The sequence below is a fragment of the Homalodisca vitripennis genome, chromosome X (assembly GCF_021130785.1).
Source record: "Homalodisca vitripennis isolate AUS2020 chromosome X, UT_GWSS_2.1, whole genome shotgun sequence".
NCBI classification, from domain to species: domain Eukaryota; kingdom Metazoa; phylum Arthropoda; class Insecta; order Hemiptera; family Cicadellidae; genus Homalodisca; species Homalodisca vitripennis.
In genome coordinates this window covers 86,911,864-86,938,730 of record NC_060215.1, presented here as the reverse complement: position 1 = coordinate 86,938,730, position 26,867 = coordinate 86,911,864, and the positions used below count along the sequence as shown (strand labels likewise).

The following is a 26,867-nucleotide window of genomic DNA, read 5'->3' as shown; positions in this document are numbered from 1 at the left end:
AAACACCAAAATCTCAGCTGGATATAATAGTGTCTCTACAAAACTGTAGAAAACATGTAAATAAAAAAACTGACTCTCTCGTTAATGTCATAAACAAATCTTTCACTTCTGGAACATTCCCATCTGCTTTAATAATATATAAAGTCTATCTGAAGCTCAAATAAGGAAACACTAACCAACCAGCTAACTACAGGTTGATATCACTGATACTAACTTTTTTTTAAGTTACGGAAAAATTATTTTTGAGCAGTATTCTACAACACTTGTCAACCAACCAATTGTTTACATCTCAGCAACACGAATTTCAGACTGGGAGAGCGACAACAACAGCACTTATTAGCCTTGTTGAATTCCTAACAGACCAACTGGAAGAAGGCAACACAATCACTTGATTACTCTAAGGCCTTAGACTGCCTTAGCCACTCACATCTTTTAGACAAAATGACGAATCTTGGAGTAAAAGGACAACATATGATAAGATAAAAGTTACCTAACAGACCGAGGACAAATTGTTCAAATAAACCACATCAGCAACAGATTAACAAAACAAATAAAATCACTGCCACAGATCATTAATCACGGTGTACCACAAGGATCTGTTCTAGGGTATATTTTATTTATTTAAGATACAAATGACTTCTCTAGCTACATGCAAAACTACAGCCAATACTGATGTATGCTGACGATAAGGTCCTCCTCCTGAGTCAAAAAGAACCGGAGCAACTTGAAGTAGCAGCATACACTGCTCTAAACATAGCAATACAATACAGCCAAGGCAGTGATCTTGCTATACATATGAATAAAACGAAGCAGCTTTTACTAGGAAGGCACAAAGAAACAACAGGAAGACTACCAAGTCTGGAGGAAACTACTACTTGAAAGTACCTAAGTAGGCATAATAATTGTTGATCATCTTGCTTGGACTAACCACATAGATTCCCTTTGTAATAAGCTCAGCAAAGCATTATATGTAATCCGCAGAATAAAAAGTATTAGTGATACAGAAACGGCAAAGATTGCTTACTACACCCTCTATGAATCTAACCTCCGGTACGGGATTGCAGCATGGGGCACTACAGCAGAAATTTGCAGAGGCTCCTCGTCCACCAAAAAAAGCAACCAGGGTTCTAAGGAACCTCCAGCCTCGAGAGTCCTGTCGTCAAGACTCTACACAGTTGAAAATACTCACTGTACTGACTCTTTACATCCTGGAGGCAGTCTTCTTTCTCCATCTCAAGTCACCCAAAGCAGCAAGAACCGGTGCCCAAAACCACAGCTATAAAACCAGACATGCCTTCTAGTTACCAACTCTCTGTACACAGACTGACAGCCACAGAAAGGAAACTGACCTACACAGGAGCTAAGTTATGGAATGCCTTTCCAGAAGACCTGAAAAAGATAACAAACTACAGTTTGGACGAGGTCTGAAGTGCTAACTACAAGAACATCCTTTCTTCCAACTTAATGAATTTTATCAATAGACTGACATTGCCTAGCTACTGAATTTTAACAATGTATTTCTATCATATGTTCTTATCTCTATCATAGTGTACGAAAGAGTGTCAATAAATGAATAAACAAATTAAAGAGAAATGAATACATACAACTAAAATGTGAACCACAATTTCATAATGAGAACATTAGTTCTTCTTATCACGAGATCCTTATAATCTGTATAATGTTTTAAGTATGAGCTTGGTTGTGTTGAATGAGTGTATGTCTTACAAAGTACTGGCATATATTGTAAAAAGTTGAAAATACAACTTAAAAATACAAGAAAATACCAAATACACCCCATAAAAACAAAACACTATATTTTTGGCTATAATTGATGCAGAAAAATAGCAGTTTGAAGGTCAGAATGTCTTAAGTTTTTATGTTACTGTTCTTGTTTACATATTTTTATAAAATGTTATCCTGAAGCACAGAGATGGTGTTTTTTTATTCAATGTCCGTTACTTATCCCAGGGATGCTAGAGAACATTTAGAATGTTATGATGTGGTTATAGAAGATCTCTGTTGGGAGACTAAGTGTGTTCCATCCTGAAGCAGCGAAATAAGAGAGTGCACAGATGTGGTTTTCTTTCAATGTTTGTCACTTACCTTACAGGTGCAAGGAAACATTTTGCTGTTTATTTTATGATTCCAAGTGACTTCCTTTTTAGAGGACAACTATTATACATTGAGGAGCAGTAAGACAGGATAGAGTATAGATATAGGGTTTTTTGATCGAGTTTCATAAATTTCTTCACATATAGTAGGGAATAATCTTTATGTTTTGGTTCTGAATGACCTCTATATCGGAGGTCAACTATTGTATTTTTTACAACAGTGCAATAGACTAGAATGCTGATGTTGTGTTTTCTTCCAATGCCTGTCACATCCCTCAGTGATATACTAAAGGACATTTTGAATCTTATCACAGTTCTTAACCCTTTTAAGACGACAAAAGTTTTGGGTATTTTTTAGGTACGCATTTTTTGAAGTGACCATATTTCATAGTGGATATACTGAAGAAAACGACGGTGAAATTGGGTAAAATGTAGTAGTTTGATAAATATATTATAAGTCCATTATTATAAATTGTGCTTACACCATTTTTTATCCACATGTACATAATTAAATTGTCCACAATATGGTAGCATTTATTACTATTTACAATAACCAGAAAAATTAAAAATAAAATACAATTTTAGAATTTTTATTTTAATTTTTTTAGTTTGGATTCAGTTTACTATGATAAAAAATATTTTTACTGTGTGAACTAATATTACTACGTTTCTTATACAAGGTGAGTTTTAAGTCTCTTCCCCCCTATTTCTTTTTTAACCCGTATAAGTTAGGAGGTTTAAACTCCGTACATATTCGTTAGACCTAAATATCTTGTTTTTCATGGGTCCATTGACTCTCCACCTCCAATGGGGGACGGTCCACGAGGGGTAAGCCGAGATTCTTAAATGTAAGCATAGGTTGATATGCACATCAAATTAAAAGTCTCTGTAAGTAGAATAGAATGCCGCAAACCGGACCTCAAAAGGTTCATCCTAATGAAAATTACAGGGTGTTAAAATGTACAAAATAGTAATGTGCTATTATCTGCGTTTTATCGCGCAACTTTTTAAAAGTTCATTTCACAAAATTTTTTCTATTGTTGTTTATTCTGTAAAAGAAACTTTATTTTGTTGTGTTTAATGATTTTAAGGGATCACTGTAAGTCCGAGATCTAGGAGTTAACTAAAGGATTTAATAAGAAGTCGGTCATGTGATTTGTCGTTTAACATTGCCTTTTAACGCTGGAAACGGTGCTACAATCTGAATTAAAAAAGGATAATTCGTAATTTTGTTAATAATAATTTTGTACAGAATCTGTGGTCTGCATTTTTAAATGTAATCTTTGACATAGTCCCTGTGTCGTTGTAAAAGTGAAAGTTGTTTGTTATCTGGGTATTCCCAGAGACTTGTTATGTTTGGTTTCAGTTACTTGGGCCATTAAGTATCTGACCATGCTAGTTGCAGTGTGGCTACTGACCTTGTTAGTTTTAGTGCTGTTAAAGTTAGAAACATGTCTCGCGCTCTTCAAGAAAAAGTTGACATGGTGTTTATTTTTGGCGCTTCTGGGAATAATTACCACGAAACAATGAGACGATTTAATGAAAACCATCCAGAAAGACCTGTTAGCAGAACCTATTTAAGGCAGTTAATAACAAAATTTAGAGAGACTGGTAGCGTTACTGATGCAAAACGTTCAGGCCGTCCTCCTTTGTCAGAAGAAGTTGATTTTGAGGTTCTTTGTACAGTTGTGGAAAATACTCAAACCTCTTCGAGACAAATAGCAGACAATATGGGGGTATGACAACGCAAAGCAATAACTACCCTGAAGAAGCACAAATTTCATCCCTACAAAACTATGCTACATCACGCATTAAATGAAGATGACCCAGACAGAAGATTGCAGTTCTGTGAAACTATGGATAGACTAATTATAGCAAATCCAACAACCGTAAATAATATCTGCTTTAGTGATGAGAGTACATTTTACGTAAATGGTTTAGTGAATAGACACAACTGCCGATACTGGGATAACTCTAATCCCCATGTTCACAGAGAACATCATCCCCAGTATCCCCAGAAAGTAAATGTTTGGGCAGGTCTCTTTGGTAACCACGTGATTGGACCACTGTTTATTGACGGAAATTTAAATGGAGAAAGTTATTTACATATGCTCCAAAATAATATTCCTCCATTAATAGAAAATACAATTCGCACTAATGGTGGGGAGTTTAATCGAGAAGAAGTAAGGTTCCAGCAGGACGGTGCTCCTCCACACTACGATGTTAATGTTCGTGGTTACCTTAATGTACATTTTCTTGAGAAGTGGATAGGACGACTAGGGGCAATAGAATGGCCGGCACGGTCCCCTGACTTTAACCCACTGGATTTTTTTTTGTGGGGATACTTGAAGTCTGTGATTTATTGTACACCATTCGCATGTGTGGAAGATCTTTGGAACAGAATTACTGAGGCCTGCAGGAAGGTAACACCAGAAATCCTAACCCGTGTAAGGAGTGAATTTGTTAACAGACTATACTACTGTCAGGAAGTAACAGGCAACCAGTTTGGGCATCTACTACAATAAAAGGGTAAGTAACAACCTACTAGTATCGGAATCGTACAATATTAGAACCAGAATCGCTGTTGAAATAAAAATAAATGTGTCTAAAACCTTTGTAAGACAACAATTCTTTAAATAAAATACTTACAAGGCGACACAACACATGATCGACTTCTTATTAAATCCTTTAGTTAACTCCTAGATCTCGGACTTACAGTGATCCCTTAAAATCATTAAACACAACAAAATAAAGGTTCTTTTAAAGAATAAACAGCAATAGAAAAATTGTTTTGAAATGAACTTTTAAAAGTTGCGCGATAAAACGCAGATAATAGCACATTACTATTTTGTACATTTTAACACCCTGTAATTTTCATTAGGATGAACCTTTTGAGGTCCGGTTTGCGGCATTGTATTCTACTTACAGAGACCTTTAATTTGATGTGCATATCAACCTATGCTTACATTTAAGAATCTCGGCTTACTCCTCTTGGACCGGCCCCCATTGGAGGTGGAGAGTCAATGAACCCATGAAAAACAAGATATTTAGGTCTAACGAATATGTACGGAGTTTAAACCTCCTAACTTATACGGTTTAAAAAAAAAATAGGGGGGAAGGGACTTAAAACTCACCCTGTATAGTATTCAGTTTAAATACCAAATTTTATTAACATTGGTTGAGAAATAATTGTTTTACAACAAAAAACTTTCATTACTACAAAGTACCAAATTATATAAAACGGACTAAAATAAAAGTCAAACAAGTAAAGTGGTTTTAATTACCATATAATGTGGTTAACATGTCAAATTTATCCACAGGTATTGAAATATGTAGTATTGCTAAGAAACACTATAAAAAAAATATATACAAAACACTATATACAAAAATATATACACTATATACAACAATGGTCTAATTATTTAGCACATGTATGTTTTGGAAAGCAAATCGGGTGACACCCTTCCTTGCAAATTGAACAAATATAGGAGGCTCGTTTCCTTTTTATTGTTTGTTGACTATGTCCAATGTCCTATGTCCAACGCTGACTGAATGTAAACAAACCAGACGGAATTGGCACGATCCGCCGACTGGCACTACAATAGGTGCTCACGTGCAGCTGTTCTAAAAATAGACATATGTTGTATTGTTTGGCCAAGATAAGTTCCGAAATACTCCATTTTCTGTCATAGGATGTGCCTCTACAAGGAAAACTAATTTTGATCATCTTATTTTCGATATTACGGGAGTATTATGCAAACGTAAACCGGCGGGCACATAAAAGTCCGCTCGTCTTCTTCGGTAAAACTAGTGTGAACTATTGAAAGCCCGCATCGTCTTCTTCGGCAAAACTAGTGCACGCTCGTCCTAAAAGGGTTAATTGTTTGAGAAAAATTATTATAACGTTGCGAAGCAGAAAAACAACATTATTAATTTAGATAGATGTTTTCTTCAAGTAACTATAATTTGACATGTTGTTTGAAGAAAAACTTCAGTCAGTTACGGAGTTTGAGTTATTGTATAACACACAAATGTTGATTCTGTAAATAACCATGAGTATATGAGTGATCCTAGGAATAATTTATATAATGAATAATGAATACTGTAACATACAGTGCAAAATTACACAAGAAAATGTTGTCATTTTATAACATTGATAACTTTGTACAAAATTGCTGGAAATAGTGAATAAATTATAAGTTTTAGATGAGTTATAGTCATTCTGAAAATTAAATTTTAATAGTATCCATCTACTATATTATTAAAATTACATTAAACTAAACTAAAGTATTAAACTTTCAGCATAGTCCAAACCGTGAATACGATTTAAATTGCAAATCTTGTAGAATTGTATTATAACTCAAATTTATGTAATAATTTATGTAGGTATTTAATAATATTTTATATATAGAAAACAGTAGAAATAAAGTATACATACTTCAAGAACTATTGAAAAATAATAACTTCAAAGAAATACATTATGTGGTTAAATTAAGAGTATTATGTACATATTTATTATTGCCCATATACTATGAAATGTACAATACTATAAAAATACCATTCAATATAAGAATTTTTTCTGATAACTTTGGCATAATTTGAGAGAATTCTTGTGCACTACAGTTCCATATTCATTACTTAAGACGTGTAAAAATGTTCACAGCGATCAGAATGGTAGCAGAAAAATTATATTAACCCTTTTAGTGCCAAACAAAATTTTCGAAATTTGTACCAGGAATGCCAGGCGTACACATGCATGTTTGTACCAAGATTGCCAGCCACGTTTAGCCAAAATGTACCGTAATTCTTTAAACAATTGTAACTACACTATTTTTTAAGATAAATTCATGGGTTTTTTGTTTGTTTTTAACTTAAATAGTTGTATTTTGTATCCTGCACTTTATTTGACAAAAAACTGTGTACATTACTTTAAAAAAATCTAATTATTAGTATTTAAAATTTTTTATTTTTTACTTTTTTGAGTTTAACTTGTGATACACAACAGTAAAATGAACATTGGAAAAACATTGATTACATCACTGAATTCTTTCTTTTATTCTATTGAAATTTACAAACTTTCAAACTGATAAATTAAAAATTGTGAAAGAACAAAAAGAACATCCAAAAGTGTGCTAACCTGTAAAAACACTCCGTTTTGCCTAATCTGTTAAATGTCTTCTTGTTTTCTTGAAGGTCTTAACACAAGAGTCAAAATATTTCACAGATCAATAGGCTAGTAACTCTCTTGAAATAAATAAATATTGTTCTCTAGGGATCACTTAAAATAACAAGTAACTATTTACATAAAAATGTACAAAATAGAAAATTTGAAGAGAACATTCAGCAGAAGTGTAGAGGGTAACACTTGGTGTGCACTCCTCTCTTACATATAACACACATATAGGATGATTTTTATCGTTTTCCTCCTGATTTAGTGCTTGCTACGCTACATACACAACAGTTTTTTTCCTTTTTTTCTCCAATTTTTTCAAAAAATTTTCTGACGTCAGCATTACCACCACCACCACCACGGATGCTTGCCATAGGTCTAGGACTGTTGGTACTTTCCTGCAACTGAAGCCACTTATCACCTAGCTCGTCAACAATGGATACCAGAAATTCTAGATGTGATATAGGCTTTGTAGTGTTTTGCTTGTATAATATATAGGCATTCAAAAGCATTCTGGATAAGAGATTGAAGGTAATTTTTTTCCAAAATGTAAAACTTCTCCTATCGTCCAGGTATTGGTATAGCATTTGGTCTGATCCATCAACCCCACCCATATTAGCATTGTAATTACGTATCATTTTTGGTTTGTTAGATATGACAGTAAAATTTCCTCTGCGTTTTACTTTACGCTCTGAAGCAGCGACATCATTTGTAGACAACAGCAAAACCTGCTTTTTTTGTGCCTGCTTTTGTCTGTAGCCAAGAATAATCATTTCACTTTTCCTCATGTATTTTGTTTCACCAACTTTAAATTTTTGTATCATTTGAGCAGGGATACCTTTACGGTTGTGCCTTAGAGTGCCAATTATAAAGGATTCCTTAGAATATAGATGTGTTGCCAATGTCAGGGAGGTGAAAAAATTGTCCACAAACACGTGGTATCTCTTATTGTACAAATTAGACATACTCATTAGTTTATCCACTACTGTAAAGCCTAAACCTTTTTCTTTTACCGTTGTCTTCTCATTGCCTTTGGCTCCTTTGTATACAAAAAAACTTACACAATAATGAGTGGTAGCATCAACCAACATCCATAACTTCACACCCCACCGGTGATGCTTTTTAGGCATGTACTGGAGAAGCTGTGAATGTGTTTTGGTTGCAATCATGCTTTCGTCAATAGATAAATTTTTATCTGGTGTAAAATGTAATTTGGAAATCCGGTTTATGTGATCAATCAGTGGTTCGAACCTAGCACAAGGATTGTAGTTTGGTTGGCCTGACTTAGGTAAATTTGTAGTATCCACCAAGTGAAAAAATTTCAGTATTGCCAGAAAACGGTTCCTCGTCATCATTCTAGGGAACCAAGGAATCAATTGACTTTTAAGAGTAGACCAAAAGGAAGCGATAGTGTTTTGTCTTTTGATAGCCATATTTATCAACACCAGAAGGAAAGCTTACATTTTGTTTACAGTCACAGGTCTCCAAGATTTTAGCCTACTGTGTTCTTTCATTCTATCGCGATTTTTATCAATAAAGTTCCTGGCGTACTTGTTTGTAAACCGAACCATTATTTCAATCAAAGGAATGGTAAAGAAAATTTTGAAATAAGCACTTTGAGGAGAGTTCATTGGAGGACAGTGCTTGACCCCTGGCTGTTCCTGAAAGTGTATGGAATGGTTAGGCCTGTGTTCAATATCATTGGTTTCATTCACTTCCACCCAGTCAGGTTAATTCTCAGAGTCTTCTGCAGAGCTACTACTGCTATCCCTATCGTTAAGCCTAGATCTTTGAGGTATCACTCTATGGCCTTGTTGGTTAGGCCTAGCCCTATGACGACGTGATGGTTCACTATCAGATGAATCACTGTTAGATTCATCTGAATTTGTATCAATTACCAAGTTTAGTCGATTCAGTCCTAAACCTTGATTACCTGAGGAAGTTGTCGGTCCAACGGGATCGTAGGTCGGGTCATTATCTGTATCGTCAACAACCGAACTTGAACTCGACACTTTTTCATTTTCTGAAATGTCACTCACGAAACCGTCTGAAAGATATTCACTTTCTACTAATCTAGTGATAGTATTATCACTAACAGGTGAATGAGAACGTTTCATTTTGATAGAAAGAAGTTATTAGCACATCTCACTTCACTCAAAACACTCACGAACAACTAAAGTACAACTGTAAACAACAACGACAATGCTGTCTAATGTTGACAGCTGAGAAACGAAATGCACAGAATAGCCAACTTTAAAATCAAAATATGGCTACCTAGTATGACTTATAAACTGGGTAATGTAATTATCGGAAAGATCGTTGTATTGCGATTCTAAAACATTACAAGTATGTTTATTTTGACTAATTAAAGTAATTTTTTTTTTTTTTTCACAAAACGTCCGAAAATACGGACGCCGGCAATCTTCGCCTAAACTGCCAACGTCCGAAAATTCGGACGCTGGCACTAAAAGGGTTAAATTAGTTGAATGGTAATACAACTAAAATAGTCACATACCATACTTGCAAAATAATCCAGATCCCTGGCTAATTACAAATCAGTTGTGAGCTAGATAACTAAGAGGGTTGAGCTAGAACTGACAGTATGGATATAATTACCCCTCGAGCTGCATTGAAGTTAACTGTGACCATGATAAACCCGTCTGGTATTCGAGGATGGAGAACCAGGAAGTACTGTAGAGAGCAATCCAATGACAGGAACGTGCGGTAATGATCTGCATATTTGGTCATTAGTAGCTTAATCAGCCCTTGATACCAGGAAACAGGCTGAGCCAGGATGGAGCTCACACGAGGGTCCATGTCTGCTATCGCTTCTGTGTGCCCCAGGGATAACAGCTCACAGAACTCAGCATACGTAGGTGACATTCCCTGCTAATTAGCATGACATAAACAACTACAGAAAATGCACTTATACACACATATGTACAAATGTGTGTGTGTGTATATATATTGTTCTTAAAGCTGAACAAAAACATCTATGTTACAAATATCGCAGAGCATTTTACAATTAATTTTACCTTACTTAGCGTTTTTTTCTCAGTTTGGTCAGTTGGTCATTAACTTCTAACTTAATTAATAATTATTGTACTATTTAATAATTGTTGCTAAAGTGAAAGTAATGTTGAATTTCTTAGCAGTGTCTAATTTCTTCTGCCTTTGATTGTCTTCAACACCTTGTTTTTTATTTACTTTGAGATTTCCAGAAGGGTTTGTCCACCATAAACCCTTCAACAGTTAATACATACTTGACAGTGATAAAAAACTTAAATTTTCAATTGTAACACAATGTCAATACTGGCTAAATGTCAACTGTTGGCTAATCAGTTCGAGACAAAACCACTGACTAAGAAAGGAAATTGGGAAGTAGGTGGTTTTGTTTTAATGTTGAAACCTGGTTCTTAAATAAGTCCTACTACTATCCACACAGTTTTAGAACAATTATGTTACAACAAATTTGAAGCATTTAAAATTCTTTAATTAGGCAATATGTTTGTTATGTAGAGGCTTCCTAAAATAATAGAGGTTTTATGTTCTCTTGTTAAAATCTATACATACCATTATATCAAAAAATTTGTAATTTTAACATGGGATATTACATATGTTAAAAAAAATCCCTGATATGATTCATAACAACCCATTTAAATTTCAACGCTACTAAATGGTTTACATGTGCGAAAAAATACAGATGTACAACAAAAATTTAACTTTAAAAGGTAAAAAAGTAAATAAATGTCTATAAACTAATGTTTAACTGATGTAAATATAAATGCAAGTATTCTGTAGCTTGTTGTTCCATAAAAGACGTAACTTAAAAGAGTTTAAACGATCACGTACAAAAAGCAGAAGTAAGCGTGATAAAGTTTGTCATATCGAGTTGGATTATTGAGCTGTAATTGGTTGTTTGAATAAAAATGCGCAATGTCATTTGTTGCAGATCAACACATGTTACTTTTTTTGACAGTATTTTCTTTTAATGAACTGTTTCATGACTGAATTTGAACTGGAATCTGAATTTGGTTGAAATATTGGCTAATAATTGGTACCAAAAATTACTGTATAAATACTGTACGATACAGATGTGATAAAGTTGCACATTGACTACAATGCCAATAAGGTATCCAGAATAGCCACAACCAGCTAAATGTTTCTGACGTTTTTATCGGAAAATCAAATTGGCAGAATCAAAACAAAATCTGTGTTCTAGTATATAAAAAAAGCATCAGAATCCATTACAAAAAACTGGACAAGGGTTGATTTTTGTAATGCATTAATATTGCAGAACTGAGAATCGTCTGCTAAAATGTGTTATACTTCTTTAGTTTTGCACTATTTTTATATTATTAAAACTAAAACAGCTCTTAAATTTACTTTTTGTTTCAAATGGATTGACTAACTTGACCTAACAGAAATTTAGACTTTATTATCAGACAGATGTTCAATCTAATATGAATTTTACTAAACAATTTTTGATAGATATTACAATACAACATACAAATCAGAATACACCATAAAAGCTATTATATAAAATTGTCATTAAAATGTATGACTAAATGATCACGAACTATTGATACAGTGAAACCCTGTTATAACATCCCCCCATGTAACATTTTCCTGCTTATAATGCCTGTTTTATATTTCACTGATGAAAAGTTGGTCTATTTACTTTAAAAATCAAGTATTTATGCTTAAACATAAACTTACAAATTAGAATAATTTCAAGTCAAATATTGTTTATAAAATCAGGATATTTCTATACTTTGATTGACTACCTCCAATTTCTCCATCTACTGCCAATAGACAAACAATGACAATGCTCACACAATAAACAACTCCGCATGGCATTGAACTAAAGTAAAATTTAAAGAGTGTTCTTTCATCATACATAGCCTCAAAGATGGGCTGTTGAAGAAATGAATTTAATCATTGAACTTCGAGAATTACTATAAATATGATATCAACTTGGTACATCATTATGCACTATATATGTAGCACAGGTGAGCAAATATAAATAGTTTTATTACACAATAATAAATCCACAGTAACTACTTGAACATATTTCTGTTATGAATAATAATATAACAAATCAAGTTGGGACTTTTACCGTTGATTGAACTTTAATTTGGACCACAAAAGTTAACATCAACGTGGTGATATTAAACCATAACCTACAAGGGACTTTAAATATTATCCCACTACATTACTGGAACCACATCATAATTGTCACCCCAAAGTGGGGTTATTAAAAAACATTGTTATCTCAATATTAGATATCCAACAATTCACACAAACAATATGGGACTTCCACACAACAACATATTCATCTATAAAATCTGATCCTCAGAAAATAGCATAACCATGGGCATCAATACACCTCCACATCATTCATTGATCCAATAGAAATCTACAACAAATAGCCACAACAACAGGTGGCACACCATGTATTCCTCAACACAGCTCAACCACAACAAAAAGGATGAAAATTGAGTCTGCTAATATAATTTCACGCTTATAACTTCTCCCTTTTGTTTATCTTAAAATTATTGATTTCTAACTGTTTTCATTTTGCTGTTTCCTACCAAGAGTAAAAAACGCTCAATCTCCTTGTGGTTTGGGCTGGACGACTGTGTCAGTCTTATCAGTTGCAAGGGCAGTTTATAAAGTGAATTCTGTTCATCCTTTGATTAAGTGGTGAGTACAAACCTCGATACTTAGCAAGTCTGAGAAGTGATAACTCATTTTTTTTATCTGGCTATAGGCGAGTACCAGAAATTTAGTTTTAGTTTATGACTGGAGAGGTTTACCCTTTATTTTATTATTAGAATTGAATCAGTAGACTTGTGTTTTCATCAAGCTGTCAAGCTCTTGTCAAACATAAAAAAGATAAGAGTCTGCATCACTACACTTGAGGAGGGTAATACTGCTATAAAGTATTTTGAACAGGGCAGGACAGTTCAGAGTCGAACACCTAAGAAAGTGCTGCCACCAGGTGGCCTATTTACTATTATAAGATGTGGAATTATTTTAGTACAATGTTTTATGTATGTGGTGGTTTAGGCATCACATTCTTAACCACATAAAAAATGTTACTAAGTCATATTAATACAAAGCATGAGGCCTGTCCAGAAAGTAATAGTTTGGGTGTGTGGTAGGCAGGGCTACAGCTATTATTTTGGTTTCAAAACATTTCTACACTCATTACGCATGCAGCTGTGGTAGCCTGCTGATTGTGTCTCTCAAACATTGCCCTCTATTACATATCACAATGTGCGCTGCCATCCGAAATCCCACTTGAGAGGGGAGTTCTGTGATTAGGTTTTTGTTGGCAAAACACGTAAGGGGGGATCCAGAATGGATTTTTGGGGGGTCCACCTTGGTTTCAGTTTAAAATTATCTTCACTGTAACAGGTAATTTTGCATTTTTATACAGCAAAAAATAATTGTTTACAATTAAATTTACTGTTATTCAAAGTTTATTTAAGTTTTACATTTAGTTAAGTAAGGTATATTTTTTAAGTTACAAAACAAAAAGGATTAGTATATTTTCATAATTTTCATCTTTTTCCAAAATCTTGGAGGGAGCTATGGTGCCACTGAAAACTCTAAAAACGTATATGGATAAAGAATAATGAGTGAAATTCAAGTAGGGTAATGGTTCAGTGATTTGAAAAAAAATGGCCATACAAATATTTACAATGAGGACTGCAGTGGTATGCCTAGCCTATTAACTAGTGATGAAAATCAATAAAATAAGTAAAAATCATGTTTTCACAAGATACAGAATTTTCTCAACATTGTCCTTGAATTTCACAAGTTTGATGCATGTATTGTGGTAGAAAAACTTTACAATGTACCTCTAAAATGTGTATTTTGTTTAATGTTTTATTTCAAAATGTCTGTCACTTTGTAGACAGTGCTAATATTAAGAATAGAATATTAGAATTATAATACAGGATTTGAATGCACTGAGTAGAATACAACAGCAGAAGTCCGATTAACTTAGCTAAATGCAACACGTACTATCTCGGATATGGAAAAACTCGGATAACACAAATATTGCAATAAAATATCATAATATACAGAAAAAGTCAATATAGATAAATAAAAATGGTTTATTTATACAATAAATTATGTTGTGAGTTACTGCCAAGCTGCAACCAATAGGCAAGTTTTAACACTGTACTGTTATTGCTCGAACATCTACCAGTAGAACCATACCATCAGTGTTATGCACCCTAACACAGCAAAAACAGAACTGGTATCTTCAGTGTAATTTTGTACACACTTTCTACAGGATTATTAGTTTTTTTAAACAGCCTCGGTTAACCCAGCACCTTAGATAATCATCCTTTTACTGTACTTCACACACAGTTTGTTTAGTTAAACTTATATTTAAACATAGTTACTTCAATAAGTGTGTTTAGTTCAACTTATATTTAAAGATAGCTATAAATACTAACTGTCATCAATTTATTCCAGAGAAAATGAGTTCGACAGTGCAGGGACACTTGAGCAATCATTTCTTCTATATTTTTCTTAGCAGTCTGAGCTTGTTCCAGGATCAACTGCTGCATAAACTGCTCATGGGAAGAGTAGTACCCTAAATAGTTGACTGTTTCTTGCCTAAAACATAAGTGATTTAATCATTAAGTTGTTATAAATATTAAAAAATGTTCATCCACGTTAACATGGATGTGGAAGTTGGGAGATCAATGGAAAAACTACATCAATACATCACAAATAATTGTATCGTTCAAGTAACCTTTTAGTTTATTTAAAAAAATAATACATTTTAATAAAATGTTATAGTAACATAATTGAGTACTTAAAGGTTAGTCCCCGAACATTTTCTCTAACTCCTATGAATTTTGAAATGTGTTTGGTAATACGGTTTTTGTTGGCTAAGCACAATAAACCAATTGAGATTGATTGCCAACTCTGTGAGGTTTATGAGAACAATGTGATTACTGGAGATGGAGTGTGTCAGTGATGCATTAGGTTTAAAAATGGCCGAACTATGTGCATGATGACGAATGAAGTGGACGGCCTACCATTGTGAAAAGTCAATGAGAAGATTAAAGAAGACTGCCAATTCACAACAACAGAACTCTCACTTAGTTTTTCACAAATTTCAAGGAGATTGTTACACAGAAGTTAGGTTACCATAAATTTTGTAAAATATCGGTACCAAAAATGTTAACAGAAACCCATACAAATCAATGTATGGCTGCTTCATTGACATTTTTGGACACTTACGAAAAAGATGTGACTCGCAGCTCGATCAAATCATTACAGGAGACAAGACTTAATCAATACATGAATTGCGAAACCAAATTAGTCTATTGAGTGGGGACACACACTACCCCAAAAAACCAAGGAAATACATGCAAACATTGTCGGCACAGAAGATTATAGCAACTGTTTTTTGGGACATGAAAGGAGTTCTTCTTGTTGATTTCTTAGAACGAGGCACAGCCATAAATTCTGTGAGGTATTGTGAAACCTTGTAAAGTTAAGAAGAGCAATACAAAACAAGCGCAGAGGAAAGTTAAGTTCTAAAAACATCCGCCTTAAAGTCCGGACCTGCACCCAGCAACTACCACCTGTTTCCAGAAATGAAGACCTGGCTTGCAACGCAGCACTTTGATGACGATGTGGAACTGCAAGAGGGTGTGAATACTTGTTTTATGTCTCAGGCGGCAGAATTTTATAATTAGGAATTTCACTGCTATGACAGGTGCCTAAACTTATATGGTGACTATATTGAAAAATAGTATTATATAGTGTCACTTTCAAATGTGTAAATAATACAATTTTTTCTTGTACTTTGTTTTTTATTTATATCAAAACGTAATCTACTTTCTGGATAGCCCTCGTATTTTCAAACTTTATGATAGTAATAGCAAATTATACTACATACAATACATTCAAGGGATCTGCATGAAGTAATTTATGAATAATACAAAATATTATTGTTTAATATAAATAGTCGAAAACATCATGTTTTTAAATACTACATTAATTTTACTAATGCCCAGCAACTCATAGCTAGTTTTTGTGTTATCTTTGCTTCTAAAATGAATTTAACCATCATACAAGGCTTTAACTCCAACTAATATGGTATCACTTGTCCCCAATGAACTAAACAATGCCAAATACGTATTGAAATTTTTCAATAAACCTCATCAATTTACTATATATACAGGGTGTTCACAAAAGGGTGTCACAAATCTCTGTAGGTAATAATACTCATCATTTTAAACAAAAATTGTCATATAAAAATAGGTTGAGAAATGTCTCGTTTAGCTGCTAGCAGCCTTTTTATAAAACAATTTATTATCTCTAAAACTAGTTAGGCTAAAGAAACCAAATTTGGCACATAGGTTTGAATAGATAAGAGGAAACTTTTAAAAATAGTTGTGTTACTTTCAATAATATTAACAAAATGGCATTTGTTGAAAATTTTAAATGTAAAATAACAAAAGAACCAGAATAGTTATAAGACATGTACTAGAAACCAACTATTTGAAGAATTTTATTAAAATTCCAATGGGATGTGTTTCAACAAAATCTGCCAAACATGTCACAGTTGAGAGGTATCAGTTGTTTGTTGCTCCTGCCTAGTGCAAGCTTATCTTTAAAGTGGTCAGGCTCGCTTATGCGTTAATTGACTTCATTAAAAAAAAACACCGCTAGAATTGTTATAAAAATTTGAAAATAGTCAGTATCTTGTACAATTTTTTAAGGTTTACAAACCAGATGATGCCTATCAAAAGACAAAATATTTGCTGTTCCCAGCTTACGCAAGTGTACCTTTAAAGTGGCCATGCTCACTTTTTCATTGACGGATTTCGTTCAAAAGCGTACAGTTGGAATTGTAATGAAATTGTTCAAATAGTTTGTTTCTAGTATATGTTTTATAACTATACTGGTTCTTTTGTTATTTGACTTTTAAAACTTTCAGCAGACGCCATTTTGTTAATAAAAATGAAAATAACTCAATTATTTTTTTAAAGGTTTTCTCTTATTTATTTAAACCTATGTGCCAAATTTGGTTTCTTTAGCTTTACTAGTTCCAAAGATAATAATTTTTTGATTATACATACCAAATGGCGGCTGGCGGCTATACAAGCCATTTTCCAACTATGTTTATATAACGTTTTTTGTTTTAAATAATGAGTTCTATCACCTACAGATGTTTGTGACGCTCTTTTGTGAACACCCAATATATATATATATACACACACACACACAGAGTGTTCAGAAACGGGTGTCAGAAACTTGTGTGGATGATAGTATTGTTCATTTCAGACAAAACATTACCTCTAAACTCAGGTCAGAGAATTTTTTCGTTTAGTTGCTAGCCACAATTTTGTATTTTGTATAAAAAATTGATTTTCTCTAGAACTACATAAGCCACAGATACCAAACTTTACACACACACACACACACACACACACACACACACACACACACACACACAAACAAATATATATATATATATATATATATATATATATATATATATATGTAAGTATGGATCTTCAATTTACATTGTCAAATGGTTTTGCTTCACAAAAGAAAAACTAACTTGATCTCGAAGAACTGAGTTGAGGGTCGTCTCTCTAGTTGAACAGTGGGTGAGCTATGGTGGCTCTCCAAGAGCTCTTCTGGCAGGTCTTCAGAAGATGGTGGTGTGGTTTCCCGGGACATCACACCCATAACTATGAGAGGATTTGCGGTAGATACAGTGCGGAATTTTCCCAATTTCCTCTCATTCTCAAGTTTTGCATAAGGTTCCCTTCAAGAATAAATTAAAATTATGAGCTTAATTTCATATAATCATAAGTAAAACTTAATATAAGATTTAAAATTATAAAATTATCATGGATGTATATTTAAATAATGGTAATCTTGACATGTGTCAAAGAAGTTATGAAATTTTTTTTGATCTTTTTATTGCTTAGACTTACTCTCCAAAATAACTCATCACTGAATTGATCTCCTGCTCAGTCTGTTCACTGAGCTTTTCTCCAGAACTCCCAATTTGCGGAACATGCCTGAATTGGATGCAAAGACAATTTTAAAATATCATAGATTGAAAAATAAACTTAAATCTTATAAAGAAAGTGGATCTTTGGAATGGATATGAGGGGATGTATTAAATTTGTGTTTGAGTCTGATAAGAAATCAATTACTAGATACATTGCTAATTTAAAAAAATCAAGTAAAGTGTTTAGATATTTTTTAATACAATACAATGTCAAACAGTTTATCAATTTTAAAATTTGACTTATTCAAAGTTCCCACTCAATGTTAATATTCAAATTCATGGAATTTCACAGTTCTCATGGTAAAAACATGTTACAATTAAAATTTGTTTATAAAAAATACCTGTAAAAGTTATGGTGGTGGGGGGTAGGACAAATTTGAGATATGGACATAACTGAAACGCTGTGGAATGGTGAATTTATTTCAAATTATCCCTTATTTCACAAATGGTTTGTACAAGAATGGATGGGTATATCTAAAAAATATGAATTTTAGGCCTCAGCTACAATACAAGTAGAGGGCGGCAAGAGCCCAATGTTATGTGTGGTTTGCTAAATATTGAATATAAAACTGCAAACTTGTGCAAAATATAATGATCTAAAACATTTGTGTAAGTCATAAAGCCTTAAAAATATGTTTAGAATTGGCTCAAGCGAAGTTATGTTATGAAACGAGCAAGGGTCCCAAATGTTGGCACAGTAATCTAGCCTAAGTCTAATAAAAACCCAATATAGAATCAATTGTTGTTTTCCTAATTATAAAGCCTAACTTCCATTAATAATAAAATTAACATGATTGTCAAAAGAAAAATAAGAGTCAAATATCACATCAACATCCTTTACCAGAGTCACTAATTGTAGCTTAGAACCATTTACGGAATACTCTGGTAAAGTTTTATGTTTTTTACTGGAATAAGTTACCACAAAACACTTTTTTATATTCAAAAGTAAGCTGGTCTCTAAGCACCACACGCAATGTCGATTTAGCAGTGACTGCAGTATAGCAACGACCCTATTGTCTCTGTACAGTAATTTAAACCAATCTACATCTTTATTGCGTCTATATTGAGTGATCTTGACTAGTGACATGTGAGACCACTGTGCTGTAAGGCGTCTGCCGCAGTCAGTGTGATAACTCTCTGACTTTAAACTCCTGAACTTGTTAATTAAAATGTGGTGCGTAACCATATCAAACGCTTTTCTAAAATCTACAAAGAGAATAGACACTATTTTGCTACAGGTTAACCTTATAAAATTTATTGCATGAGGTGTCACAACAGACTTTTTTCCTTACTGAATCCAAATTGTGAGTGTTAATTCAAAAAAGTTATTTAACCTTGATCATTATAGTTTTTCAAATATTTATAATAACGTTACCGGTTAATATAAGTTCTAAGGATTCTGGATTGCCTTATTTGAAAATTAGCACAATAATTGATTTCTGAAACATGCTCATAGAGAGTAGTTTTTACTCAGTTGGGGAGTATCTAGGCTAGGCTAAAGTGTATTGGATGAACCATTTGTAATGTTTTATTATTTAATGTAAGTTTAATTTCTTATTATTTTTCACTTACATACAAATATTGTGCTTTTGTATCATAATTTACAATAAATTTGTAATAAATGTGTACAGCAATAAAAAGATTGAATTGAATTAAACTTACCAGCATAAAATTATAAAATCCTGATGACTTTTTATTTTGGAGCTCATTTATTACCTCTTCAACTTGTAGACAATGAACTTGAGTAGGAAACATTGATTGTGCTCATTTCGTTAGGTTGTTAAAGCGTTCATAGTACTAGCAGGGTTACTGAATGTACTAACAGTATTATTAAACTGATTTGCAATATCAAAAGGGGCCTCGATAGTGTTGCTACTGTCAAGAGTGATATTGTTTTTTTTTTCCCAATATGCTTTTAATTAGTTACCATTTATCTGCTGCTGGGTCCCACAGGTTTGGAAAACTCTCTTGTATTATTTTTCTGTCTATATCAGTTTTTGAACTTGTGTAGTAGTTTTCCAAATACAAATCTCCATAAACTTGAGTTCTTATGCTACTATTTACGAGGTGTGTTCAAAAAGTATCTCGAATTTTGTGTATTTTCAAAAATTATTTATTTATTTGTGAATATCTATTTTGTCTCCTTCAAAGTAATCCCCCTGGGATATTATACACTTGTGCCAGCGATTTTTCCAATCTTCGAAGCACTTCAAAAAATCACATTTTTGTGTCTTGTTCAGCTCCTCCTTCGATGCCGTCTCTATCTCGTCAATCGTGGCATAGCGTCGTCCTTTCATGGGCCTCTTCAGTTTCGGGAACAAGAAAAAGTCACAAGGGGCAAGATCTGGGGAATACTGTGGCTGCAGTATCATTAGTGTGTTGTTTTTGGCCAAGAAGTCGCGTGCAAGCAGCAATGTGTGAGCAGGGGCGTTATCGTGGTGCAAAAGCCAATTTTTGTTTTTCCACAAATTCGGGGGTTTCTGGCAGATTGCTTAGCACAAATTGCACATAACTTGCAGGTAATATTTCTTATTCAACGTTCTACCTTGTGGCAAGAACTCATGATGCACCACGCCCCTGCAATCGAAGAAAACTGTAAGCAAAACTTTCACATTCGACCAAACTTGGCATGCTTTTTTCGGTCTTGGTTCGTGCAGCAGCTTCCATTGAGATGATTGAGCTTTGGTTTCCACGTCATAACCATAAACCCACGATTCGTCACCAGTTATGACCCTCTAGAGCAAATTCGGGTCGTCGGGAACAGAATCCAACATCTCATTAGCAATGTTCATGTGATGTTGTTTTTGATCAAAATTGAGCAATTTTGGTACGAATTTTGGGCGACCTGTCTCATGCCTAAATTATCAATTAAAATCGAATGGTACGAGCCAATCTATATGCCTAGGTCCTCGGCAATTTCTTTAATGGTGATTCGACAATTGGCTAATACCATTTTCTTCACTTCATCAATTTTTTCGTCTGTTGTTGAAGTGCTCGGGCGTCCGGCACGCTCTTCGTCATTCACATCTTCTCGGCCTTCTGAAAACATTTTGTACCACTGATAAACGTTGCTTTTGTCCAAAGTAGCTTCTCCGTATGCCAGAGTCAACATTCGGAATGCATCCGCGCAGTTAATTTCGTTTTTAACACAAAATTTGATACAGGTTCTTTGTTCCATTTTTTTGATTAGGTAAAAATCGAAGACGAACCAAAACACGTGCAAGCAAAGCAGCTGTCAACAATTAACTGAACATTCAAAATGGCCGAAATTGTCAACATAAGTGAGCGACATATGTACTAACATAACGCCATAAAAAAATTGAATATACGTAACCCACGAAAATTCAAAATTCGCGATACTTTTTGAACACACCTCCTATATATACTTTATTATATAATACAAAAACATAGAGATGTTTGCTATTAATACGATCCTCTGAGTTAAGCAGGTCAAATATAACAGACTTCTTCCAAATGAAACTGTAACTGAAACTTATTTCTAAAATATATTATCATAGCAAATATTTACAAGTTTAGTTCTTTTAGTTGACAGATTATAAAATATTTTTAGATTGATACCAGCAGCATCTGCTTATGAACAATATTTTTCCAATAACCAATTGGTGTGAACAAGAATAATTCTGTGAAGTCATACAGTTGTCGCCATGATTGCAGCTTCTTAGAAAATATTTTTTAACATTGAACAATTGATGTGTTAATTTATGGCGCATTTAATATTATAAATAGTACTAAAACTGTAGATGGTTACTGACAAACCGGTATGTATATTTATAAATGTTTACCTTGTTTTACATTTGCAAATAAAAGGATGTCCGGTCGGGTATATTTCAACTTGCCACTCAGAGTGTTAAATGTCATGATGCTGTATGCGACATGGGAGCAATAGGCTGATTTAATCCTGGCTGAAGTGAGTCACAAAAGTAATGGTTGACTTATACACTGATGACTTATACTACCATAGACCAATATGGTATGTAAAAGAGGCGGCCTGTGAGAAGACATTCAGGTAGCAGTGTGAGTGATTAATGTTCTTATGTTGAGTGCTTTGTAGGTCACGAATGTGGTTAGTATCACGATAATTGAGAATTGAGGATAGTTCTGAACAGTGCTGAGGCCAGTTATGCCGTCTTTCTTAATGCACAATTACTAGTTTTGAGGACCAGCACCTTTCTACCATCCTATTTATGTCCTAATCTCCTTCCTTTATTTGCTTGTTTCCATTTGTTACGGGCAATGTCCAAAAAACTGTTAAAGTAAAATATAATTAACTGTGTTTACTTCAGAGGTAAATATTTTGTCTGAGGGTTAGCAATGTATAAAAATGTATATTTATGTGTTCTGATCCAAAGTTACATTGATGCAAAACATACATAGGCTATGAAGGAAAAACCATTTCTTTACTATAATGAAGGGAAGAGCCAATACAGTTTTATTTAATCTATTCTTATAGCTGTATCCATTTCAGAGCAAATGTACCAGACTTTAATGTACAAAAAGTATACTAGCATAGTCTAGGAATTGCCAACATTTACCTTGTGTGATAATAATTATAATGTAATTAAATAATATTGATTTTTGTTCTTACCAGATCCTTTCCATTTCTGTTAAAATTACACAAAGAAACTGTAGGAATAATTGTTATAAGACAAGCAAATGTAATAAACGCATGGTGAGTTTACAAAAGCAATACATAGCCAAGACATAAAAATTCCACATGCGTGATTAAGTTGTAAGGCATAGCTTTGTATATTTTCAACATCCACAGGCATGTTGGTAGTGGGAGGGAATGGAATTGGGTTATCTTCTTCAGATGAACCAAATAATCTAAAACATTACAAGACAACTTAAGCAGCATTAAGAACATCAACTAAGCTAGATATCAGTATTAAACCAAAGCAAAAACACAAATACACTATTGAAGATGCAAATGGTAGAATTACAAAATCAAGGAAAAACATGCATTATTATACTTCTTCCAATAATGTACAGAAAAAATTAAATAGATAACAAGGCAAGACTTTTCGGAAAAGTCCCGTTTCCTTCACAATCCTTCCATCGCCAAAAATAAACTTTAAACAAAGAATAGTAACAAGGCAAGCTAAAAATTTACCTAATATTATGAAACATTAAAATGGTAATCAGTGTCTTACAGACCATTAATTAGGGGTTCATAAATTACCATCTTAATTTAACCCATATTTTCTGTATTTTTGGTTACACACCATTCTAAGATGTACCAAAAGAACTACAGATGTTGTCCATTACATATAATGGATGACATTAGGCATTTTATTCAACTTTTGGGCTGAACAGGTTGAGTGATTCTAACTTGGTGCTTCAGTTTTTACTAAACTGATCATGAGATTTACATAGTCATTTGGAGATTTTGCCCTATTTTGGAGTACATGACACTTTTTTATTTTAAAATACTTTTTTTGTTTACCCTACAGGTCATAATAAATCACCCTACGGGTGGAATAAATTGATTCTTGCTACTTTCCCATGAAGTACTTTATGTCCTTCAATATTAAATGTTTCCTTCTACATTTCTTACACAAGGGATACACCTAATAAAATTTTAGAATTTTAAGGAATATTTTTGAATAATTAATATAATACAAAGACAAGTTTAGCTGTATGAAAATAAAATTTTTGATTTGTAAATGTGCTATTGTCTGATCTTCAAACATATCATATGACCCAATTTTAAATTTGTTCTTCCATGTTAATTTTTTATTTTATGAGAAATTATTTAATGACTTATAAAGTGATTGATTATGCAGATATAAAAAAACAATCACAATCATATAAATATGTGGTGCTCCATCTTATAGAGCAATATTGTAGTCAGGTAATTTCAACCTCCAAATAAACTTATTTAATAGTTTTAGTTCATTACTCCACCTTGTTTGCCCTTGATAAAGATTTCTAATGTAATAGAAAACTTGATGCTTAAACCTGGCACTATATTTAAACTCAAAAACAATGCATTATGTGTAGGGCAGAATTCGTCCTGCTAAGCTAGGGTGACCAAATCATTCTCGGAGTAAACTGGGACCTCTACAAATTTACAGTCCCCTCCCCCCATACCAACCATCTGGCCAATTACTCTTCGGATCAATCAATCAATAAGTCTTTATTTACACACACACACACACACACACACGCACACGCACACGCGCACACACACACACACACACACACACACACACACACACACACACACACACACACACACACACACACACATATATATATATATATATATATATATAGAGTACAGCTGTGTGTCAAATATTAAGTTATAAATCTAGTTACATTCAGAGTTAAAGAGATAGGTCATAATAGATAACACTAGTTGTTACTTCATAGTTCATCAATGGCTTCTCCAGTTCAGAAATTTTTGAATGGTGTAGATGGATTGGTCTAGAGCCAGTCCATCAGTGCCGTTTTCAGTTTTTTTTCTTTCTCTGGTAGTCTGTTGAGGTTCTAAGACAGATGGTTGTAGAAGGTGGCACCCTTGTAGGAGGGCTTCTTCTCATAAACACTAAGGTGGTACGCGTCTAGCAAAATGCCTGTGCCTGATGTTATAGGGATGTCTGTCTATCATCCTAATTTGGTCAAACTTTACTGCTGAGAGCACGGTTTCAAGGATGTAGATCAAAGTCATTGTCAATACATTGAGCTCCTTGAAGGCCTCTGCAAGTGTCTAGGGCCTAGACCACTCAGAGTTCTTATTGCTCTTTTCTGTATTATCAACACGCTTTGAAGATCTATGCTACTTGTGTCTCCCCAGGCAGCTAGTCCGTATCGAAGGTGGGACTAAAAAAGCGAGTAATAGGCTGATAGTGATGTTTTGTGCTGCTGATCTGTTTCATTCTTCTGATAACGACTAGAGTGGAATTCAGTTTTTTACTCAGCTGATTTATGTGTGAAGTCCATGTTAGGTTATTTTCTAAAATTACGCCCAAGTATTTATCTGAAATAACAGTTGTTATATCCGGGAGTCCTTAGTGATGGTTTGGGTGGACATGAATATGGGTTGGAATGTTTTGCTTTCATTCAAGACCAAGTCATTTTGACAACAATATTCCTTTGCCATGTTCTAAGCCATAAAGGAATTGATTTACATTTGTTCTTGGCTAGAATACTATGTTCAACAGTATCAAAGGCCCTTGAAAGGTCATAACTTTTAAAATTAACAACATTTTTTTGTTCAAGGCCATCAAAACAAGCACCTACAAGAGCCCGTACCGCTTTTATGGTACTGCAATTAGAACGGAAACCAAACTGACAGTCACTAAACAACTTATTTGACTCTAAATAATCTACAATTTGTTTATGTACCAACCGTTCAAAGACCTTCGACACTGCTGGAATAATAGAAATAGGTCTATAGTTGCAATGCTTGCCCATAGGACCTTTCTTATGAACAGGAATAACCTTACTAATCTTAAATATATCAGGAAAGGTTCCACTATTAATACATTCATTAAACAAGTAAGTCAAGACCTCACAAATATGTTCAGCAGCAGCTTTTAATACATGTGCATTGATACCAAAAACATCAAAACATGTGCTATTGCTTAGTCTAAGACCATAGGTTTCCTCCACCTTAATTTCCTTAAAGCAGAACTTCTTTTGCTCTGGGGAGAGTTGCATCAAATATTATTTCCCCTGCATGCCTATGATGAGCCTGTCATACTGATTTCATTGATGAATGTGTTGTGTAGAGTTAATTAGAAAGGAATCGGGTGTTCAGAAGGTGTCTTTAACTGTAGCTTTATAGTAGTCAGGATGTGTGTCCATGAACCTGTTTCTGAATTCAAGTGCTGAGTGTCTGGTAGGAAATAAAAATTAGGTCTCCAGGTTTAAAGGTCTTTAATATGAAGTTTGGCCACATCCTGGCACTCCTTGTACTAGGTTAAACTAAATGCCTGAGGTCAGTGTAATATTGAGGTGTCTTATGCTTTTATAAAACCTAAGGTTGTTGAGCAGCTGTGTGTTGTTTGACGCTAGGATGTTATTATTAATAGCAATGTTGTTAGAGGAAATTGTATACATTTAGTTTTCATTTCTTTGCAGCTCCACTAGGCATGGACCATAAAATCTATAGTGGTATTGTTTTTTTTTCATGTTTTCTGCTGTAAGGATTTTCCTTGTGCTTATGTCTATAATGGCAAATTTTTCTTAGTATTTTTGAACAAAGAGTCTAGTTGGGAGGCGTCTGTCAGGTAGCTTACATTGTACTCTTTGTATATCTTGCTGAGTTCCTCTAGGATGGAGTCTTCTTTTGATTTCCAGAGCTCTTTTTATTTAAACATTGCCCCTTATATGTAGCTGATCTTATCATTTCCTGCCAGGTGAGGAGGGTTGTAAGTGATGGTACTTGGAAGAGCCCCAAGTTGTTCTCCAAGAGCTTTATATGGCTAGGTCTCTAGTTGCCACCTTTGCTATTTTTATTTGGTTTTTAAAGACTGTAATGTCAAGGGTTTGA

General features: G+C 33.8%; 1 protein-coding gene across 3 annotated transcripts in view; it reads right to left on the bottom strand.

Annotated features, from left to right (window-relative positions):
- The window catches only part of LOC124369311 (KICSTOR complex protein SZT2-like), a 295,343-nt gene that overhangs the window by 2,855 nt on the left and 265,621 nt on the right, over positions 1-26,867 (bottom strand). The window contains exons 55-58 of one of the 3 annotated variants that reach the window (XM_046827256.1): positions 18,270-18,356; positions 17,888-18,097; positions 14,757-14,919; positions 9,898-10,170 (exon numbers count right to left, since the gene is read on the bottom strand). In XM_046827256.1, the coding sequence (XP_046683212.1) occupies positions 9,898-10,170; positions 14,757-14,919; positions 17,888-18,097; positions 18,270-18,356 (733 nt within the window). The remainder of the gene's footprint in view (positions 1-9,897; positions 10,171-14,756; positions 14,920-17,887; positions 18,098-18,269; positions 18,357-26,867) is intronic. The other 2 variants (XM_046827257.1, XM_046827258.1) reach the window with 2 other exon arrangements.